Source organism: Pleuronectes platessa, chromosome 21, assembly GCF_947347685.1.
Source record: "Pleuronectes platessa chromosome 21, fPlePla1.1, whole genome shotgun sequence".
Classification (NCBI taxonomy): domain Eukaryota; kingdom Metazoa; phylum Chordata; class Actinopteri; order Pleuronectiformes; family Pleuronectidae; genus Pleuronectes; species Pleuronectes platessa.
Window position 1 is genome coordinate 1,837,356 of NC_070646.1, and position 21,806 is coordinate 1,859,161.

At 45.3% G+C, this 21,806-nt stretch overlaps 4 protein-coding genes across 4 annotated transcripts in view; 3 read left to right on the top strand and 1 right to left on the bottom strand.

Annotated features, from left to right (window-relative positions):
- The window catches only part of myo1d (myosin 1D), a 59,596-nt gene extending 58,007 nt beyond the window's left edge, over window positions 1–1,589 (top strand). The window contains exon 22 of the mRNA XM_053413380.1: window positions 1–1,589. This exon is cut by the window's left edge and continues 1,695 nt beyond it. The gene's annotated coding sequence lies outside the window, so the exon portion shown is untranslated.
- Window positions 1,590–6,041: 4,452 nt separating this feature from the next.
- cdk5r1b (cyclin-dependent kinase 5, regulatory subunit 1b (p35)) lies at window positions 6,042–6,950 on the bottom strand. The gene has a single exon (XM_053413385.1). It carries the CDS (start codon window positions 6,948–6,950, stop codon window positions 6,042–6,044), a length of 909 nt encoding a protein of 302 aa, XP_053269360.1.
- Window positions 6,951–9,904: 2,954 nt separating this feature from the next.
- Window positions 9,905–15,895, top strand: psmd11b (proteasome 26S subunit, non-ATPase 11b). The gene is made up of 13 exons (XM_053413392.1): window positions 9,905–10,047; window positions 11,267–11,368; window positions 11,481–11,677; window positions 12,376–12,433; window positions 12,667–12,861; window positions 13,255–13,399; window positions 13,514–13,574; window positions 13,702–13,764; window positions 13,896–14,021; window positions 14,315–14,350; window positions 14,436–14,487; window positions 14,578–14,720; window positions 14,822–15,895. The coding sequence occupies exons 1-12, from the start codon at window positions 9,957–9,959 to the stop codon at window positions 14,718–14,720; spliced, it is 1,269 nt and encodes a 422-aa protein (XP_053269367.1). The 5' UTR covers window positions 9,905–9,956; the 3' UTR covers window positions 14,822–15,895.
- A 5,228-nt stretch (window positions 15,896–21,123) lies between these two features.
- sema4gb (sema domain, immunoglobulin domain (Ig), transmembrane domain (TM) and short cytoplasmic domain, (semaphorin) 4Gb) overlaps window positions 21,124–21,806 on the top strand; it is a 12,914-nt gene continuing 12,231 nt past the window's right edge. Inside the window, 3 exon segments of the mRNA XM_053413391.1 lie at window positions 21,124–21,275; window positions 21,277–21,315; window positions 21,317–21,358. Of these exon segments, the coding sequence (XP_053269366.1) occupies window positions 21,231–21,275; window positions 21,277–21,315; window positions 21,317–21,358 (126 nt within the window). The 5' untranslated portion in view covers window positions 21,124–21,230.

Sequence of the window (21,806 nt, forward strand, 5' to 3'; positions counted from 1 at the left end):
TCTCTGCCTGAACTCGGGGGGGCGGGGGGGGGGGACGATAACGCTGCCGCTCTACATATCCCTCTGCCTGGTGATCCCCCACAGGGCTCCACTATGCACCGCTCATCATTAGGATGGAGTCCGTGTCACTCCTCACTCCAGCGCTTCTCTCTCTCTTCTTCTTCTCTCTCTTCTCTCGCGGTGGTAAAACGAGGGGGTTGGTGAACAAAGCCTCGCTCGGCCTTCTCTCCTCCTCGACTCCCTCTGCTTTCCTTTTCCTCCCACTCCCTCCCTCCCTCCTCTTCCTCTTCCCTTCCCCTGTCAGATCGCTTGGCTCCACGCCCGGCTCGGCCCGACTCCGCCGTCCTGCAGGGCACTGGAGGTTTTTCCTGTTTTCTTTGTTTTTCTGCTGTTGTTGTTTTATACTTCAGCCGTCCTGTGCCCAGGAGGCGTGCAAATGGAGAAAGGGAAAAAGCACAAACAACCAGACGAGTCAAACAATAGGAGGATCAGGCAGAAACTAAAACCAGGGAGGAAAGAACAAGATGGATGAAGCAGAAACGTGGATCTAAACCCTGTTAAAATACATTTTCTTATTGTTAACAAATCACGAAACGACCAAAACCTACAATGTTCTAGTTTATTTACTCTCCTCGGAAATAAGAATCAGGTTTAATATATATATTATATTAAATAATTCTTTATTCCTCCCTGCAGCCAGTGGCCGGAGGTTCCCTCGAGGGAATTTCTTCAAGTCAAAGATGAACTTAGATTGGTGGTTGAAGGTCAAAGGTTGAAGGTCACGGTTCTTGTGAAGATGAAATATCAGGAACACCCAACGTGTCAAAGGTCAAGTTCACGAGCGTTCACTAAAGACTCTGGATTAACTGATTAGATTTGAGTTGGTCACAGATCCAGGGTCGAGGTCACGGTGGCCTCACGTGTCTCAGCTTCTGGAACGTGACACATCTCGTGATGAAGTGTCTTCAGCCTGGATCTCCACCGGCCTCTAGTTCAATAAATCAAAGCTGTTTCCTAAAGTACCTGCAACTATCACAGTAACTAGAACAGGAGGTGTTGTAGGGACTATTTTCTTCAGCGTATTGAAACATATTCGGTGGAATTTGGTTTTCCTCATATTGATTATCAGCTTTAAGTGTGAAAATCCCCGTGGATCTAATCAAAAGGACACAAACAGATCTCAGATGAGTCTTAACTCTCGGTGCCACTGTGCTCTTCCCTCTGCTGATCTCTGCAGTGACAGCGTGACGAACACATTCCTTCACTTTCCAGTGTCCACGTCGGCCAAAGGGTGAAAAGCTCAAATCCCATTTTCCTTTCTGTAATTTATTCTGTGGCTTTAAGCAAAAAATCTGTATATGTATGTGCACCGTTCATTCAGTATGTGCCTAAATTTATGTTAAGTTTATATTTTGAATATTTGTGTAATATTTCACTACTACGTCCCGTAACTATACTGTAATATCCAGACCAAGTCTAAAGGGAACAGTTGTAATATTATTTTGTATAAATGCAGATCATGCATTCCACGATGATCCGTAATGAAAAATATTTCATTAATCATTATATCAATAAATTTATTCGCCTCACATGTTGAAATCTTGTCTTGGTGTGTGTGTGTGTGTGTGTGTGTGTGTGTGTGTGTGTGTGTGTGTGTGTGTGTGTGTGTGTGTGTGTGTGTGTGTGTGTGTGTGTGTGTGTGTGTGTGTGTGTGTGTGTGTGTGTGTGTGTGTGTGTGTGTGTGTGTGTTTGTGGTTTGGTCAAATCCACATGAAGCATCTGGACTTGATGTCGTGCAGGGACACTGCAGTGTGTTGACTCCACAGTTCCCAGAGGAAAGTCGTACTCTCTAACGTGAGACGTGATAACATCTGGGTGGAAGCTCAACGTTAATCCAACCACTGAACAGATGTTCCCCCCCCGGTGACGTCCAGACGTTTCAAACCTCTGCAGGCGGCATGACCACGTCGCTTCCCAGCAGCTGGTAATCCACCGGCTGATGGACCAGTCGACTGGACCCACTGACCTGGAGGTTAACTGAATGGGAATTAATGGGCAGCGGGTGACCTGACCCAAACCAGTCCACGTGGGAGGATCTCGGTTTATCTGGTGTAACAGCAACGATTCAACCTCAGGAACATCTACACCCAGGAGGAAGCTCTGAGACCACAGGGTTCAGGACGAGTCGGTGGATTAAGATAAGAGGAGACAAGATCTGATGAGATCAAGTACAATTCAGTGGGATAATATAATATATGATATATATTGAAAGATGCGATAAGATATGATGAGGTAACACTGGCACAGCAAATGTGCAGTGTGGCTTTGTCTGAAGTTCAACTGTGGAGAACTTGTGACACACTAAATTGGCTATAATTCATTTCACCCTGTTTTTATAACAACATAGATTGTCCCTCAGTGGAGATCATAACTACACCGACAGTCGCCGTAGATCCACTGAGATATGATTCTTCTCAATATGTTAGATTTCTTTCATCAAGATCCATGAATTAGAAAAAAAATTGACAAATCTCAATGAAAAAGAAAAGTCATTGATCCTTAAAATAAGCTTCAAACAACAGAAGTACACCTGGACAATCAAAGGCAGAACCGACGCAGGGACTCTGAAGTCCTTTGAACTGTCGGGTCACAGGAAGTTCTGTATTCACACTGTGATGAACGTCCAGAACCAGTCATCCCAGTTACTGTAGATCTGTAGACTCTCCCACTCGGAGCAGTTTGATGTTCTGCTGTTAATGTTCAAGGACACGTTGACGAGTGGATCCATGTTGCTAAACAATGAAGTGTCAAGAACACAGCGTTGAGGGTTTGATTCCCAGGTCAGGGATGAATATGGGTAATAACTGGAGATAAAAAAAAGAAGACGAGTGACGACCTTGAACGATCGGTGCATTTTTATTTTTCCATCACAGTACAAAAATAAATTAAAATAAGCAGAAACCAACTGAAAAAAATTGTTTCAATTACAGCAACGGCTTTTTTGTCTTTTTCAAAAAGAAAATGTTTTTTTATTGAAGAGCCTCGACGCCCCGCCCCTCGCCCCGCCCCCTCGCCCCCACCCACGCAAAATCAAAGTCCTTGTACCCGTGTGGCTGGTGAATGCTCCTCGTCCATAAGAAAACATGTCACACATTCCTCTGTACAAATAAAACGATGCCTCTCACACACACACACACACACACACACACACACACACACACTCACTCAGTCTCACTCACATGCAGTCGTTGAATTTCTCGTTTTGAAGTTTTTAACCACGGTTTCTTTTTTTATCTACAAAGTACGCAACAAGATACAGAAAAGAATTTGACAGAAATCTTAAACTATCACTTGAGTCTTTTTTTTTCCACGTTTAATCCGCTTTTCCAAAGTATTTTCTCAAACATCTACTCGATGATGTGGGACCGAATGGCACGTTTCCAGTGAGTCGGGGGGGGGGGGGGGGGGGGGCAGAGTGTGGACAGAGGGGGAAGGACTCAGGGTTCGAGACCCTTCACCCCGATACTCTGCTTCTTCTCTTCCAGAGGGAAACCCCGTCCAAGGTGCGCCTCCCTCTCTTGTGCCGGTGCAAACACTCCACAGGGTTCCATAGGGTTCCACAGGTTCCACAGGTTCCACTGGGTTTCACTGGGTTCCACTGGGTTCACAGGGTTCCACTGGGTCCCACAGGATTCCACAGGGTTCCACTGGGTTCCACAGGGTTCACCGGGTTCCACTGGGTTCCACAGGGTTCCACAGCAGAGCGACCACAGTGACCATCACAGCTGATTCACAGCACCAGCAGCAGCAGAGACCTTTCATTCTCCAGGAGCACTTTCAAAATGTGCCCTCTGTTGGCACCACCAATCATTTTTGCATTTTAAGATTTGGATTTTCCAAACACTGCCAAAGGAATTGAGTAATTTTAAATATATATATATACGTTAAGATAAGATGTGGGAAGCTGTAAAGGTTGTTTCTCTTTTGTTTCTGGGGGTAAACACCGTCGCTGCTCCGGTGATTGCAGAGACAGAGAGGAGCAGCAGCGTCTTCTCTCCTGGTCCAGTAAAGTGTCTCAGTTGTTCTGCATGCTCTCTGTTTGTGTTGCCTCAGCTCTCTGATTTAAAAGTGTGATCTTTGCAGATGTGTGGTATCCTGGTCTCCTGCAGCCTGCAGACGGATGTTCTCCCCAGGATGAGCTGTGCTCCTCTGCAGTGACCAGCTGTCGGTGGAGGAGCTGGTTCCCCGGTGGCCTCACACCTCCGATATGTGTCGGCTCCACATAAAGAACCTGTTTCCAGGTTGTGTTGAGCAGAAGGTCGGCGGTGTGTTGTCCTCGATGACGTCACTTTGGTGATGGTCAGATTTGACCTTGGTTTTGATCTAAGAGCTTTTACTAATTAGATATTCACTGATAAAACCCTCCTGTGACATTCATTTGCATAAACCAGATCAATCTTCATTCCCACCAAAGATAAGCACAGTGTCTCCACCAGCGACTCCCCCGTCCTCCCCAACGTCCCTCATCATGATCTTTCTATTACATTTAATGTGCCTAAATAATAAATACGTGAATGGCAATAAGTTAAGTGTCAGTAAGTCGTTACTCGCACATGAAAATCCATCCCATCATTCAACTGCTCGATGTCCACAGTGTCTCAGAGCGCTCTGCGGGATTCTCATCAAAGATATGGCACTGTTTAAACATTTTCTATGCTGAATCATAAGCACAAAATCAAACATCATTCCAAAGCGGTTGCAACACAACCTATCGACAAAAGTACAAAAAGAATTTCCCTGGTAAACGCGTTACCTGTCTTAGCAAGCAGAGCTAAATAAACTAGTGTCACTTTGTTCACAGCATTCTCTAATGCAGATGCAGTTGGTTTTATGAGTCAAGTAAAAACAAGGAAAGTAACAATTGCTCCTGCTCTCCCGGGAACTCTGTAAAGTTGCATGGCACACGTGCAAAACATTACAATTCTAAGTAAAAAAAAGAAAAAGAAAAAATGAAATAAAACTTCCAGAAAAAGCAATAAATAAGCCTCCAGGGGTTCGAGCCTCTGGGGAGTAAAACATCCAGTAACTTGTTTGAATTTTTTTCTAGATGAAAATAAAGTCAGTCTTTCTGAACACACACAGTTTGACCACACGTCACCGTCCACACGTCCTCGGGTTGTTGTCCTTTTTTCTTATCAAAAGTCCCACAATGCAACGCTTGATTAGTGTCCCTCCTGTGAAACATCCTGCTGCAGAGCCACAAAGAAGAATATGGATCCAGCATGGACGGTCCCTGCTGACCTGCTGATATGCGCTGCAGCACAAAGTGTCCATCGTGTCCGTGTGAGTGTCGGGGACGTGGGCGGTGGCGTTTTCCAAAAAGAGCCGGGGTTCGGCAGCCCGGGGGGGGGCGCCGGTTCATCCGTGATGCGTGAGGAGAGTCAGCCGGGCGATGGCCCTCACCCTCCTGCAGCAGGCGGTGCACATCACAACAGGCAGAAGGTCACCGGCAGCCGGCCGCAGCATCGGTCCTGTCCACATTCAACGCTGTAGATGTTCGATTCCCTTTCTAATGTTCTGTCTTTTTGTCTTTTTGTCTGAATTGTTTTTTAAGGTTTTCAGTATTTCATATAGATATATATCTGTACATTAGCAAAGGATTTACTCAAGTCTGGCATTTTTCTTGTCTTTATATATCATTGCCAAAAAAGCTTTCACTCTCTGGTTTACAGAGAATCCATCCTTAGCTCATTTGAAAATAGAATTTGTCTTCGATAATTACAGACAATCGGAGCAGCCTTTACTTTTTAAACCTTTAGTGACCTTTGCTTTTATCCCTCAAACACAAATGTGTGAAATAAACAAGTCAAAATCTAATTTGATACAAAGATGTTACAAATATCAAATATTTTCCAGATTCGTTTCCTTCTGCTGCAGCTTTTTGACAATAATAAATAAGTAGAATCACAAATAATCTTTTAAACTCGTCAAAATGCCAGACAGGAATAGGCCCCACCTCCCCCGACCCCCCCGGCATCCCCTCACCGGTCCAGGCCGATGAGCAGGCGGCTCCTCTCCTCCTCTTTCTGGCTCTCGTTCTTCAGGTCAGCGAACACCTGAGTGAAGTAGTGCGGGTCGGAGTTGATCTGGAGCATCTTGGCGCTCATCAGGTTGATGATGGAGAGGCAGCGGTCCCAGAAGGTCTCCTTGGAGCTCTCCACCAGGAAGGGCTTGAGCGGGTAGGAGATCTCGTTGCCCATGTAGGAGTAGGACAGGTAGAGGCAGGTGAGCAGCACGGCCTGCAGCTCGTGCTCCGTGGCCACCTCGGAGGAGACCACGTCGCGGCACAGCATGTAGACGAAGACCACGTTGGCCGGGGTGATGAAGCCCTGGTCCTGCCAGCCCTGGAGCAGCAGGGAGCGGTCCACGCTGCGCAGCCACAGCACCGGGTCGGTGGGCGACAGGTGCTTCAGCCGGTAACAGCGCCGGCACAGAAACTCCCCGAGGCAGCGCAGCAGCTCGCTGGTGGAGGCCTGGACGATCACCCTCTTCGGGGTCCCGGGCACCGCGTTGGAGTTGGTCAGAGGAGCCTTCTTCACAGACGACACCGTGTTGTTGGAGTTCTTGGTGACGGCCGGAGTGGTCTGATCCTGGGTGAAGGTGGAGAGGTTTGCACAGGACTGCGACTTCTTCAGGTTCTCATTGTTCAGCTGGGTGACATTGTTCTGGTGGGGGCCGTTGGGCTGCACCTTCTTGGAACCTTTCTTCTTGGCCGACACGGCTACAATCCGCTTCCAGGGCAGCACGTTGATGAGCGAGTGGCGCTTCAGGTTCTTGTCTTTGGCATTCTTGCTGTTCTGGACCGCCGTGTAGTGACCCACGGTGGCCGACCCGTCCTCGAAGAGGGCCGCCTTTCGGTAGCTGGGTGACAAAGACAGCACGGTTCCCATTGTGACTGCGGGGGGGCGTCCAGGGGCTCTAGCCGCTCTGGGTCAGATGAGCGTCTGCCAGGGGGAGATGCTGAGGGTCTCAGAGCTTCTGGGAGTCGAGGGTCCCGGGCTACAGGCTGCCGCTGGGCATCTAAAGCCTTGAGGGAGATGTCCTCTGAGCTCCTCTCTGAGGGGATAACGATCACCTCCACAGAAACCGGCTCTGCTGCGGTTCAGCTCTTTGTGTCGACTCCAGATGGACGCTGCTGGAAACACAAAAGATCAATAATCAGAAAATAATTGGTTGAGGGTCGATTTGCTTTAAATTATCCACGTCTACAAAAAAACACTGATCTGATAGAAGGTCTGTAATTATTCAGCTTACATCAGATAATCTCAGGTCTGTAATGTTCTCATGAACGTGGGTCTGAGTGGTTTATCTGACAGCACCTCAGGCTTATTAGCACTATTGATTTGACTCAGTAAGTGGTGGAATGGATCAGCCTGCTGCCTGGCTCATGGGCTTCTAATCCAAACAGTAAAGATCCCCCTCCTATTTGCAGTGAAGGTTAAAAGCCACTTCTCATCCTCACTGTGGAAACATGTCAGATTGGAGGTTTTATTCATCTGCAGTGAAGAGCACATGGAGAAACATCCGGATATGTGTTCTGGTGTCGTGCATCAGATTCAGAGGATTTCTGCAGCACATCCGACTGCAGCTGGATCCTATATGATCAATCCATGAACATTTCATAAGGAGAGATTCATATTTCATGGGCAATGGCCGACGAGTCGCACTGAGCCATGCGCCAGAGCTCTGCACTAAAATGGAAGACCGAAACGTAAACAGCATCAGAATCCGGTGAAGGTCGCGCTGGGTGTTTTCAAGACTCGGTCATTTTAAAGCACAGAGCCAAGGTCGTTTCATTTACCTCCGTTAAAACCAGAGAAACAGGCAGATTCGTGTTTTTATTCGTCTTTGCTCGACGTGTTTTTCTCCCTCGCTGCAGTGAAAACGCTGCGGATGCATCGACTTTGCGCAGCATCCGATCTGCTCCGTCCTTCATTCCAGCAGCACGCGATCAATCTGGTGATTTACTGCTCAGATTGAGGAGGAGAGTCCTGCAGGTTCGTGTGAACGGGACACCACCTGAGACCCGGTTCAGGGGTTCGGGCTCGTTCGGGTTTTTTCGTTGCGGGGAAGAGGAGCTGAGAACATCGGGTGCTCTCCGTGGTGCTGAAACTGAGCGTCATGCGTCGAAATGAAAATGTTGACGGTCATAGGCGGTGGCTTAGAGATGGAGAGCAGCCTCACCTCTCCCTTGTATCCGGTAAAACCATCAGAATACAACACGCGAGCTGGTTGTGTGAACTCCACACCTCGGGTCGTTTCGATCTAAAGCCAGATTTCCTCTCCTGTTTTCGAAATTGAACGAATTAATCCACGAACGTGTCCCAGAATTAAAACAAACTTACCAGATCTCCAGCCTGGTGCGAGGTGTCTCCTTATGGTTAAAAGAGAAAAACCATGTCGGAGAAATCAAAAGCAACAAAGGGGGTAATCCGAGTCGAGGCAGAAATCGAGGAGGAGAAAGCCAGAGGTGGAGGAGCACGCGCGGTGCAGGCGGTGCGCAGGCGATGGAGGCAGTTGTGGAATGGATGCTGGGATGAGGATGTGCTACTGGTCCTCCTGGCCGTGAGATGCGGATGCTGCGAAGGCTGATGTTGTGGATGGAGCCACAGACTGACGCAAAGGCGGTGGTGGGGCGCCGCTGTGCGCTCTCTGCTGGGAAACTACTCCGCCTATAGACACACAACCAGCAGCAGATCATGTGAAGTGAACCCAGTGAACCCACTGCATGATTTCCTTCGCGCCTGCATCCTCACATAATCAACTGCGTCTTCTCTCAGGGAGTTGGAAGCCATGGATTTATATAGACAACCCTATAGACCCATATTGCACCTTTGCATTACGTCATTGACCTATATTTAAATCACCTTTTAGGCTTTTACAATAATCTCAACCTGTGTATAATATCCAAACAGTATAAACTCCAATTTGACTCGTGGTTAAAACACAATTTACCATTTGAGCAATAGCTATTCTTGTTTTATGCAAATATGATGTATGGGAAATCTCCTGTTGATCAAAAATATAAAGCTACAAACACATCATCTGTTCTTGAGGAGCTGATCCAGGGTTTCTCCTATAATCTGTATGCCTCAGTTTAATAACATGTGTGTTTAATAGTATTTAATAAGAAATAACCTTTTTTACCTCTAATAGATGTTATTCATTTTATACTTAATTGCCGGATTGCTCTATTGGCCTGGAATTGCCTAATAAGATGCCAATTATTGATTTGTTCTCGATAAACAAACAATGATTCCAAGTGAAGACAATTTGCTGGATGTTAATTAATGATGGACATTCTCCTTTTGACCACAGACACAAAATAATTCAATTTGTGTGTTTTGTTTTCAATTTGTGTAAGACCTGAAATGATTGTAAGCTACATGATTCAGTTAACGACACTTTTACGAAATAACAGTATGCAGACAAAACATTATACAACAACAACAACTGTCAAATAAATGCAATCACACATTTCCATATCGTGTTAATAGCTTTTGTTGTATTTATTTTCCAACTGTATATCGAAGGCAATTTGTTTTAATCCTTGGCTATACAAATAAAATGTGTAATTGTTATTATTATTATTGTTTTTATAATAAGAGTTATTATTATTGTTGCTGTTGTTATTGTTATAATTACTGTTATGATTTCTGCTGTTGTTATTGTTGCTGCTGAAGATGTTGTTGTTGTTGTTGCTGTTGTTGTTGTTGTTGTGACGTCTACAACATGAAACCACAAAGAAGAAAACAAGACGTGTTTTTTTTACCACTTCCTCTTAAAAACTACAACTCCCACAATCCCCCGAGACGGTGTCGTGCGCTGACGTCACAGACGCCAAGTAACGTAGTGCACGCTGGTCCTTTTCACTCAGGAGCATTTGAATAAGGAAGATGGCGGCTGCAGCAGTGGTTGAGTTCCAGAGAGCCCAGTCCCTCGTTAGCACGGACCGCGACGCCTCCATCGACATCCTCCACTCCATAGGTGGGTGCTCGGCGGCCGGGTGGAGGCGGACACCGTCCCCCCTCTCCTGTCTTCCTCCCGGTCCTCCGGTGTTAGCCTGCTAGCTAGCGGCGGTGTGTAGCCGGAGCCGGTGCTGACTCACTGCTGAGCGCTAGTGGAGGTTAGCCGGCTGTGCTAGCTGGTTAGCCTGCTGTGCTAGCGCTAGGCCCTGGGCGTGAGACGTGTAGCTGCTCCCCGTGGTGTTGTGTAGTGTTGTTGTAGTTTGTAAAAGTGTTGTTGTGTAGCGTCGCTCGGTTTTCACGCGCACTCCAGTTAGCTTCAATTCACTACCCGTCACGCTAGCATGGTAACCGCTGCGGCTAACGTCATTAGCTTGTTGTTAAAACCCCCCCAACCCTGTGTTATCATCACAGTGACTGGGAGGATTGGGGGTGAACGACCTGTCTGTTCTCACGTGTGTGTTGTTGTGTGTTAATCATTGTGATTGTTAACTAGTCAGAGTGTGATTGTGTGAACTCTGAACCATCGGTCCTCAAACTGCCTTGTCACAGCGGCTCGTCAGCTGTCACCTGGTTGGATGATCCCTCACAGGTGGACCCGTGTGTCCATCACACTGCTCGTTACTTCGTTACTTCATCAACATCTGCACAATGTTGTCATTCAACAAACTTAAAGTCAAACTTACTCCAGGTCTGAACTCTCGGCTTCAAGCTGCTCTCCTTCCTGCGAGTCTTGTGTTTTGGTTTCTGGGCTCGTTCGGGTAAAAAATGGCGAAAACTTCAGTGTTTGGGAACATTTCAATGAAGTTTATTGACATGTTGTATATTTACAGGGAACAATAAGGAGTCCCAATAGTTTCCTGAAATTCTGGTAGATTTCAGCTCCCAGATCAGTTCATGATCCACGAATTGTTCTCTGAGAAATCTGGGAAAATGTTAAACACCCTCTTTCACATTGTTAAAGAAAGTCTGGGAGGGGGGGGGGAGATCCTGGATCCTGGATCTGGCACCTAAATGAAATGAGTTGTTCCCTGAACTATTCCGCATCCTCCCACCTGGAGTCCTGATGATCGGACAGCGGTGAACAAATAACTTTCTTAGCGGAGGTTAAAACACACAAAAAGGCTTATACGTGGATAGAGAACCCACTTTGACTCTTGAAAGTGCATATGTTTCATCATGCTAGGATTTAAAAGAACCACCTGATTCTCATGTGAAGTCGTTTCCCCTCTTCTTCACAGTGAGGAGAGATATTCAAGAGAACGATGAGGAAGCTGTCAGGGTTAAAGAACAGAGCATCCTGGAGCTGGGGTCACTCCTGGCCAAGACGGGACAGGCTGCAGGTAAAGATCAAACCCACCGGCTCACTCACACGTGTTTGTGCCAAGTCTAGAGATAATCTAACAGAATTTATTCCAACTCTGTGGTGTTTGTTGTTTGATTCTATTTCTCCAGAACTGGGGGGTCTGCTGAAATTCGTGAGGCCCTTCCTGATTTCCATCAGCAAGGCCAAAGCGGCCAAGCTGGTCCGCTCTCTGCTCGACCTCTTCCTCGACATGGAGGCAGCGACGGGGCAGGAGGTGGACCTGTGTCTTGAATGCATTGACTGGGCCAAGGCCGAGAAGAGGACCTTCCTACGACAGGCTCTGGAGGTGAGGAGACGTTTGTTTGTGTTTCCTCAGAATACAAACTGTACCGATGAGTGTTCTCTGAAATGCACTGTCAGCATGCCTCACTGCCAGAGCTAATTCTCCCACCAGCTGGCGTCATCCTTCAACCAGAAACAGCACATGTGCTGGATAACATTTAATATAAATTGTCCAGTTGCCATTAGTGGAATCTACCCCCCCACATCTGATGGATGCCCTCTCCCCCCCCCTCACCTCAGTTAGCGCTGACAAGCAGCAACAATTATGTTGTAATGATAGTGAAAACAAAAGCAATATCTCCAAATATAGCTGCTGTGTGAAGGATCAGATTTAACATCTGACTCACGAGTGGGAGACGCTGTGGTTTCAGTCAGATGGTTGCGCAGTCAATAGATATGAATCACCGCTGGTGTGGGTGAGGCAAGAATGAATAAACTTACATAAATCAAATTGATGTCTGCCTGAGGAAAGTGACCACAAGAGATGCTGGTGCCTTTTCAAAAATATTAATTCAAATAATAGTTAATTTTTCCATCTCTGTATTTACATGTAAAATGTGTTTAAAAGATAAATAAATAGGAAAATGAGCACATGTGTCTGCATGGAAAACATCCTGCAAGGATCAATAAACAAACTTTCCTTGTCTCTTCTCTCTGAAGCATCAGACTCTGCTTGTCTAACAACTTCCTCTCTTCTTTTAGACTCGGCTCATCGCACTGTATTTTGACACCAAAAGATTCCAGGAGGCCTTGGCACTGGGTGAGTTCTTAGAAACAGGACTTATAGTAAACATCATTGGCTCTGACACAGTGTTTAACAAGCATGTATGCCACGCAGGTGTTTTCTGGTCAATCAAGAAACAAATACCTTCAAAATGTGTCTTATATTCTTCCCAAAATTCCACACATTTCCCTCTGGTAGATAACATTCTAATTTAATTGCATATTTATCCCCCCCAGCTGTTTATAATTGGTTTTCTTTCTCTGCCTCAGGTACCCAGTTGCTCGGGGAGCTGAAAAAGATGGATGACAAAGCTCTCCTGGTCGAGGTTCAGCTGCTGGAAAGTAAGACGTACCACGCTCTCAGTAACCTGCCCAAGGCCCGAGCCGCCCTCACCTCAGCCAGGACCACCGCCAACGCCATCTACTGTCCTCCGAAGCTCCAGGCAGCGCTGGACATGCAGTCAGGTCAGACATGTTGGATGTTCTCACCTGCAAAGTTTACACAGCACATTCTTGTTTGTGGGAAAAACAATCCTTGACGTCAGTGGCTTGATACGTCCACTGGATGGCGCTACATAAGCCTGAACTCAGTGTGCAGAATTACATTTCTATCTTACGGTTATTACACATTAGATGCTTTTCACTTCAGCCGGTCTTTTATAGTGTTTTTAAACCGATGAATCAATACCAATGTTTGTTACATTCCAACAAAAATATTTAACAGAACTTTGTAAAATGTTAAGTGTAAAGTCGACAAAGGTTTTTATATAAATTAGAATCTCACACAGCTGCTCAGTTTCTGTCTGACCTGTTGTGGCTGTGGATGATAACAATCGTTCTGTGTTCTCTCTGTCGCAGGAATCATCCACGCGGCCGAGGAGAAGGACTGGAAGACGGCCTACTCCTACTTCTTTGAGGCCTTCGAGGGCTACGACTCCGTGGACCACCCCAGAGCCGTGATAGCTCTCAAGTACATGCTGCTGTGCAAAATCGTTCTGAACGCGTGAGTAGTTCTTAAAGTTTAATTTTCAAACCACAATTATAATTCCAATGGGGCCTTTGAATCCTAACTGGTGATGCATATATGTGATTGTTTGTTTCTCTTTCTTTCCTCCAGACCAGAGGAGGTACCGTCCCTGATCAGTGGGAAACTGGGCCTGCGACACACCGGTCGACAGGCAAGTCACTACCTGGAACATGTGTTCTGGGGTTTTCAGAGACGTCAGACCCTCAGAGGGATCCAACAGCTGCATTCATCTTTTATTCCTGTAGAATGACACTTACATTTCCTCTTTATCTGTTCAGACAGATGCACTGAAAAGTGTTGCCCAGGCCAGTAAGAACAGATCATTAGCAGACTTCGAAACGGTAAGAGTCTTCTCAGTCCTTTTGGTTTTCTCTGTAGCTGCTTTTTACCTGCTTACTGACTTATAACTTAGTTTTTGTAGTATTCTGTGTCACTGTCACAGTATTTAAAGTCAAAGTTTTGTGTCTCTCAGGCCCAAACAGAGTATAAAGCAGAGCTGAGGGACGACCCGATCATCAACACTCACATGGCCACACTGTACGACAACCTGCTGGAACAGAACCTCATCCGAGTCATCGAGCCCTTCTCTAGAGTACAGGTGAGCAAGTTCCCTGTAGAGTTTTCCCTGTTCATTAAAAAATAATGAAATGCATCGTTGGGAGAAAAGATCACATTCAAAATCCAATGCGAATTCAAATCAGACGTCCTGTAGTTTCCCTCATGATCCAGCAGGGAGCGCTCTCTATCAGTAAAGTACAATTGGTTTAAACTGGATTTCTGGGGAGAGGAACTCACAGGAAATTTCCACTAACACAATTTTAGAGTGAAGTGTATCTTCATGGATCATTGGATCTTAAATCTTATCTGATTCACTTCTCCTTCTGTTTTCAGATAGGACACATATCAGGTCTAATCAAACTGTCAAACGTGAGTATCTTTGCAGCTTGAGGAATAAAAGTGTCACATGTGTCTTTTTAAAATGTGAGTTTAATCTTGAATCTTCTCTTTACAGGGAGAAGTTGAGAGGAAATTATCACAAATGATTCTGGACAAAAAGTTTCACGGTAATTGTTAAAAAGTCAAATATCAGATCTATGCAGTAAACAGGCAGCATGTGAAACGTATTAAATCTGACCTTTATGACCCCGATGCAGGAATCCTGGACCAAGGCGAAGGCGTCTTGATCATTTTCGACGAGCCTCCGGTGGACAAGACGTACGGAGCCGCTTTGGAAACGATTCAGAACATGAGCAAAGTCGTGGATTCACTTTACAACAAAGCCAAGAAGCTGACATAGGTAAATATATACTTACATATGTAATTTAACAATTATTAAATCCTCGAGAGTTACTTCTTTCTTTGGTGTGACGCTGTGTCCTCGTGTGTGTGTCCTCAGAGATCCCCCCCCCCCCCCCGTGCGATGGAGGAACTGTGTGTTTGACCAGCGTGTGAGACGTTTTAAGAAGGGGACACAGGACAGCAGCAAAGAGTTCCACAACCTGCAATGAACAGGACGTCCCCCATCAACTCCCCCTCCTCTCTCTCTCCCCCCCCCCCACGGACAATTAATCACTTCTCTCTTTTGTTTGTTGTTTTTTCTTTTCTCCTCCTCCTCCTCCTCCTCCTCCTCCTCTTGCTCCTCTTTGATTTTTGATATTTCTTCAGGATTCTGTAAAACACTCAGCGGCCAAGTCAAGGCCATCAGGGAATATTGTACAACCACAATAAAAAAAGATTTAAAAAGGTTTAAGAATACATATATGTTTATATCTGCTATAAGGTCGGGCTCATGGCGGCCCCTCAGCTGACTCCACTGCGACCTCGACCTCTGTGACCTCGACCTCTGCTGCCGACCAGTGCCAGTAGAAGCCGAGGCGTTACCCCACCCCCCCCTACCCCCCCCACCCTTCAGAAGCACTGTGTTCAGTTTTTGGAAGGTTGGGGATTCTCCTCTGGATGTGGAGCTCTTCTCTGAGAGCGCCCTCCAGCTTGTTCCCCTCATCATATCAATGCCAACAGTTATTTTCTCCTCTCCCCCCCCCCCCCCCGCGCTGTATTTCAGATATGTATTAAACTCACTTTATTTGTTTTCTTTGGGTTTTGTGTTGTTTTTTTGGTTTTAAAAAACGAAATAAGAAGAGAATCAGACGGTTGCCACATGTCTGCCCCTCCTGCTTGTGTACGTTTCTTTCAAAACAGACGAGATGCCACTACACCAATCGTGCCACTCTCTCCCCCCCCCCCCCCCCCCTTGCCTCAGTGTTTGGGTGCAGTGTGAGATGGGGGGGGCAGAGGTGGAGTTTGCCTCTGAGTGTCTGTGAGTTTTCCCCTGAGTGAGTAATTCTCCATTGTTAGTTATTAGCACTAGTGTGGTATGCTAGTAACCAAACAATTTGTATGGTTTTGATTTTCTTTTTTGTTTTGTTTTTCTCTTATAAAGACATTTTCAAAAATAAATATTTTGTATTTTAAGGATTTTTTGTCTTGTCTCTTGCAAAAAAAACAACAGGAAATGTACACAACAGTCGGGTGGAGCTGTTTTCAGAGGGGAAATCAAAAGGGAATATTTTTCCATCAGTCTGAAACAATATTTAATATCAGTTCCCTCTGTTTGTGACTAGTTTTGAAAAATGCAGCATCACATGAAAGGGCATTAAATCGATTTAACTGACGGCTTTGGATGTTTTTATTTTATCAGGTGGAAAACTGCATCAGAACTTGACCTCATTTGTATTCACGATATTTTGACTTCATTTCTGCTCATTGGGACGAAGTGGAGATGTGTCGTCTGTCTCTATTTACTGTATATAATAGTATATTTCTCCATTTAAAACACTGACTGTGAGAATGTGCACTTCAGATTCACATCCACTTATCAACACCTTCATGATTCTAACAATTGAAAACATGTAAAGCTTGTGTAGCTTACAATACTAGAAACAGAAAAGTAATAATTAATTATTGTGTTTTCAAAAATAGTTAGAAAGTCAATGTAATAATCAATAAAAGGACATCAACCTTTTGGTCTATTTTAGAGAATATGATCAAAATAGAGGGGAGACATGTGCTACCACGAGCCACCAGCAGGTGGCAGACAAGTTAAACTTCTACAACTGCGACAGACCTTCACAAGAATCTATTTGCAGAATACATTTTGGGTCAAATGTTTCATAATTACACAATTTCAAAAGAAGGGCAGAAAAAAATCAATACGTTTGAGATGTTTTTTTTATTACCTTTGTAAAGGTGACCAGTGAACCAGTGAACGTGTACCTTTGCTCCATAAACACTAACTTTGGATTTCACTCATATGAAATTTTCCATGTAAGTTTACTAAATAAATTAAATGTTAATTTATATGTATAAGTTTAACATATTTAATCAAATCACTTGATTCACTCTAACTCTACATGAGAGAAACATACTTAATGAAACGTGGAGTTATGTAAAAAAGATACATGACGCCTAATTGAAATACATATTAGTATGTATTCGGCACAATTATGTTTAGAGAGAGAGAAAGGGGTGGGGGTGAGGGATGGGGTGGTGTAAGTGTGTGTGAGAGAGAGAGAGAGAGAGAGAGAGATGGGATGTGTGTTTGTGTGTGTGTGTCTGTGTGCGCGCATTGGGTAACCGCAGCAGCAGCAGTGTTCCAGCAGCTTCAGTTCCGCGGACACGAGGACGAGGATTTATTTCGCGGACTCCAGAAAACACGCAGGTGAGTGTTTGTCGTCTTTTCACGCGCTCTCTCCGTTTCTCCCACTTTTCTCCTGCGCACATGTGTGTGTTCTGACTGAAGGTGAACACACACACACACACACACACACACACGGACACACACACTGTGCAGTGCGGAGCCTCCTCTCTCTCTCTCGGTGCTGCAGTCCGGTCCAGGTCGCACAGGTGCGCTTGTTTTATGCATCCACGGTGCACGTGTGCGGAGTCTTAACAAACTGTGTCTCGTGACTTAAAGACACATTCTTCATCCAGTAATATTCTGGAGTCTAGAATCTAGAGTCTCTGCGGATCTGTCCTCGGTCGGTCGCTCCACATCTGTGACGTTTCATTGGTTTCAAATTATTCTCCAATGCATTAACTTCTTTAAGAATAAATAATCTGTGATCAGAACATTTCTATTGTTTCAGAGGAAGTTGGTGAACAAGGTTTCATGTTTCTTCTGATCGGAAGAAGTTTCCTTTTAATGTCAGTTCTCTGTAATTTAACTCATTGGAGAATAAAACAATTAGTTTGTGTTTTCAGTGAAATCTTCTCTTTAGTCCTTATGGATTCAGACTTGCTCCGTGCACGTTCTCCACCTGTTTGTAATGTTGTGTTATCTTCTCGTCCTGTGTTGTGTTGATGCTACTTCAGAATCGTTCCTTGTCATTAGTGCGTCGTCCTCGAACACGCCTACAATAAACTGTCACTTGTTGGATCTGTGAAACTCCTCCGGGCGTTTGACGACAGGTTTCAGGACGTGAAGAGTAAACAGAAGGATCTGAACATATTTGCCTCTTTGTTCAATGTGGAACCGGCTGATCGTGAAGTCATCGAGACGTGAAGCTACGATGAGCTCGGAGCTACAGTCGACAAAACAAACCCCGGGAGCTGAACGTACGTCTGGAGGATTTTCTCGTGCTCTGAAGTCTCTGTTTGGGACGAACTACATCTGTGAGCAGGTCTTTTCAAAATGGCAAAGATCCAGTTTGCTCATGAATGGAACATGTGGGAGCATCATCATCACTACCATCTGACATCAGACATTCAAGTTTGTGTCCCCAGACTTTGTCAGGTTGTTCTATAATCCTGAATCAATCAGGCAGTGCCATGGTCAACTCTCTTCCTTAGGACCCTTTGGCACGTCCCACTTCTGGAGGATCAAAGACACTGTGTCTGGTAAAATGTTTAGTTTTTGATATTTTAAACAAACAATGTAGAGAATTGTTCTGAAGAACTCTACTGAGCAGAACATCAACACCGGGTCTTGGATTGTTGGTGGTTTCAGATTCAACCACACGAGTTTAGATTAAATATCAACGACGCTTATTTCCTTTGGTTTTGGCTGAAAATAGCTATTTGTTCCAATCCTTCAAGACGAAGCCAATTTCCCTGTGCATCATAACTCGGGCGGCACAGTGGCGCAGCGGGTGACCTTGTGGCCTCACAGCAACAAGCCTCTGGAAGCTGCGTGGGTTTCCTCCGGGGACTCCCTCCCACAGTCCAGAGACAAGCAGGTTAATTGCCCTGTAGGTGTGAACGGTTGTTTGTTCTGAGATCAGCTGGTGGACAGCTCCGTGCTCACGCCTCCATCCCATGATACTTTCAGACGGATGCTACAGATCAGATCTGGATGATTTCAATAAAACACAGGAACCGGCCAGAAGAAGAGTCGTGGAAATGAAGTGTTTGTCCAAAGAACTTATTTTCACATGTTGTCATTTTTATCAGATGGACCCAGACACAGGACTTCTACCATAAGGTGTGAATCTAGAGGCAGATTCATTTAAACACACAATATTAAAAACAGGTTATGTATTAGTATAAAAGAGACAATTGGACATATATTATTAAAGAAGAGAAATAAACTATAAATGCAGTTAAATAACAGAAACAGCTCATCTCCTTGTAATTCAAATGCTTAAATAGAACATTTCTGTTTTCAACCTGTTTTCATTGATCTCTCTGCAGAAGTGTCAGGCTCAGTATTCACACATCATCCTGACACATGCTCACATAGAAAAAACAGGTGTGAGTAGCGTCATCACTACCATCTGACGTCAGACGCTCACCACAGAGAAGAAACACTGAGAAACATAAACGTCTCCTACAAGTCCTCTTTGCTCTAAAAGTAAAAAGAAGTTAATATCAAGTGAAGAACCTGTGTACAAGCATGAAGTTAATTTCACATATTTTTAAATAATTTCATTAGAATGTGTTAATATTCAGGCTCCGAGCACCGAAAACTAATTTATTGATCTTTCTGCTGAAATGTCAGGCCGGGTTATTTAGCATATTGTCCCTGACGGATGGAAAACAGCTTCATCATGTTCTGAAAACCTGATCTGTGGGTGATGAGCAGAGACCATCACTGGAACTGGGTGGAAACGTCCCAGTTCACTTGTCTCCGGCTCAACGCTGCGGATCAATAAACAGGAATAATCATATAGTCTTTGCAAAGTGAGAGGTGGTTCAGACGCCGCCTGCTGCTCTGTTCGATTCCTCTCGTCTCATGCGTGACCCGCTCGTCCTCGTGCCAGTGTCGAGGCAGATGTGTTTACTTTTCCCTCCTGGAGTTTCCATCCTTTCATCAACGAGTCCACACTGAGCTGTCAGCGCCGTCTCTCGTGCAGAAGCAGATGTGTTGAGACGAGCGTGTGTTTGATGCTGTGAGGGCGGCGGCTGGAAGCTGAAGCTGAAGATACATCCATAATCCTACATTTCAGTTTAAAACTGATTCAGCATGAACTTTACAGCCTCTGAACCAGTTTGGAAACGCTGCTGGTCCCAGTTTGAGTTTGAAAACTGTGGGTTTTAGTCTGGACGGACATTTCAGGTCACATCGATCTGAGAATTAATATTCATATCCTCCACACTATGGACTGGGATTCAAACTGATCCAAAACCCTCATGTGGACCAGTTGGTTATAGTTTGAGAGATAATCCTGAATGAACGTCAGATACTTGAATCTCCTCCTATCGACCAGGTTTGAACGCTCAGCGGCCGACCCGCTCACCGAGGGTCACCAGCCTCACCGTGCTTCATGCTGATGAGTGATTAGCTGCAGCAGCTGTGGAGATTAAACTGGTTATTCCCCAGTGTCACCGCGTCGTGCAGCGGGAATCCCAGTGTTGACCCTGTGATCAGTGACGGAGCTCGAGCAGCCGGGTGGAGAGCGTCCGGGTGGCACCGGGCCTAATCTCCAGATTACCCATCATGCTGCTCTGCCATGCACCCAGTTAATTAAGAGATGAAGTCGTGTGTAGTGGTATCACGGCACTGGGACACGCTGTTTAACTCCCAGAACTTTTTAAGTGGCCTTTTATGTAACGGGCGACTCGCTCCTTCACTCCGGCTGATTGCTTGTTGTCGTCGGAGTGTGATCATGCATAAGAGCAAGTCGTTTTCAAATCCTGGTTCCAAGTCGGCAGGAGAGTTCACCTGAGGAAAGTTCACCTGAGGTCCTTGTTCCCATCAGACGTGTTTATGAAATATCATGAAGACCTCGTTAATCAGACATAGAGGTAGATGAGTGTAATATCTCTGATGACCTGTTAAAGGTGTTTCATCAATTAAAGGAGACGTTGGATGTTTTTCTCTGTTTCTTTCCTCTCGTTTTGCAAAGTTAAAAAGCTCAAAGTTTCCTGAAACACCTGCAAGGAGCTAAAACCAGTTGTTTGAGACAGAGGCTGAAAGGAGGAGCTGCAGCAATGGACAGTCTGAGGAAACACTGATAAAAAGAACGAACCTGAACTTGAGCTGAATATGAATTTAATTGATTTTTCTTTTGTACTTTCTACGTCTAATTTTAAGTACTTCTTACTCCACGTTAATGGAAGACATTTAATGCAGTGGAGTATTTTACCTTTTCTTATATCAAGGTCCACCACATGTACCTGCAAGAATCCTATTAGTTCCCCCTTCATCGTGTTGCGTTCACACTCTCTTCTCTGTTTTCTGTTTTGCTGTCCAGACTTCGTCTCAGCTGGAGGACGTCTCTCAGCTCGACCTCCGGACACACACACACTCTCTCTCCCTCACACGTTGTGTACAAGTGGCTGATTGGTACCCGGGTTGTGTGTGGTAAACATGGGAGAGCAGAGGTCAGTCCAACCCGTCCTGCTCCTTGCTGCTGCTCCCGCTGCTCCTCACCAGGCTGTCCCAGCTGTGGGCCTTACCCCTTCAGCCCGTCCCTGGACCTGGACGTCACTCCCAAGGGACAACGGTCTTCTCCAAAAGGTGAGGGGGGGGGGGGGTACAGAGACAACCTCCTTTCACTCAGGAGACAAGGATACTGTATTAAGTGAATATAATGAACTATGTTGTTGTAGTTGAGTTTAGATCTGGTCTTCAGAAAAGCATTAATTTCAGATCTATTTTATCCAGTATCATAATAATCCAGTTCCTCTGCAAACAGGATCTGTAAACACATTTTTGCCAATTGTAAACAAATAAACAAACGATGGCAACATGCATCATTATGAGAACTGTACTCGTGAGAAGTTGTTGACTGTTAAAAAAACCAATTCCAGTTGCATCCATGTGAACACGTGCCTCAGCCCTCACCCTCGCTGTCCTTATTTGATGCTGCAGCTTCCTCCTCCTCCTCCTCCTCCTCCCCCCCCCCTCTAAAGAAGTGGCACAGATTTTGAAGTTGGCCCTGAA

What these genes read in the sequence shown, in the direction of transcription:
- cdk5r1b (XM_053413385.1), bottom strand. Translation starts at nt 6,950, where the DNA reads ATGGGAACCGTGCTGTCTTTGTCACCCAGCTACCGAAAGGCGGCCCTC.
- psmd11b (XM_053413392.1), top strand. Translation starts at nt 9,957, where the DNA reads ATGGCGGCTGCAGCAGTGGTTGAGTTCCAGAGAGCCCAGTCCCTCGTT. An exon ending in TCCTACGACAGGCTCTGGAG is followed by an intron (nt 11,678 to 12,375) that starts GTGAGGAGACGT and finishes CTCTTCTTTTAG; the next exon opens with ACTCGGCTCATCGCACTGTA. An exon ending in AGCCCTTCTCTAGAGTACAG is followed by an intron (nt 14,022 to 14,314) that starts GTGAGCAAGTTC and finishes TTCTGTTTTCAG; the next exon opens with ATAGGACACATATCAGGTCT.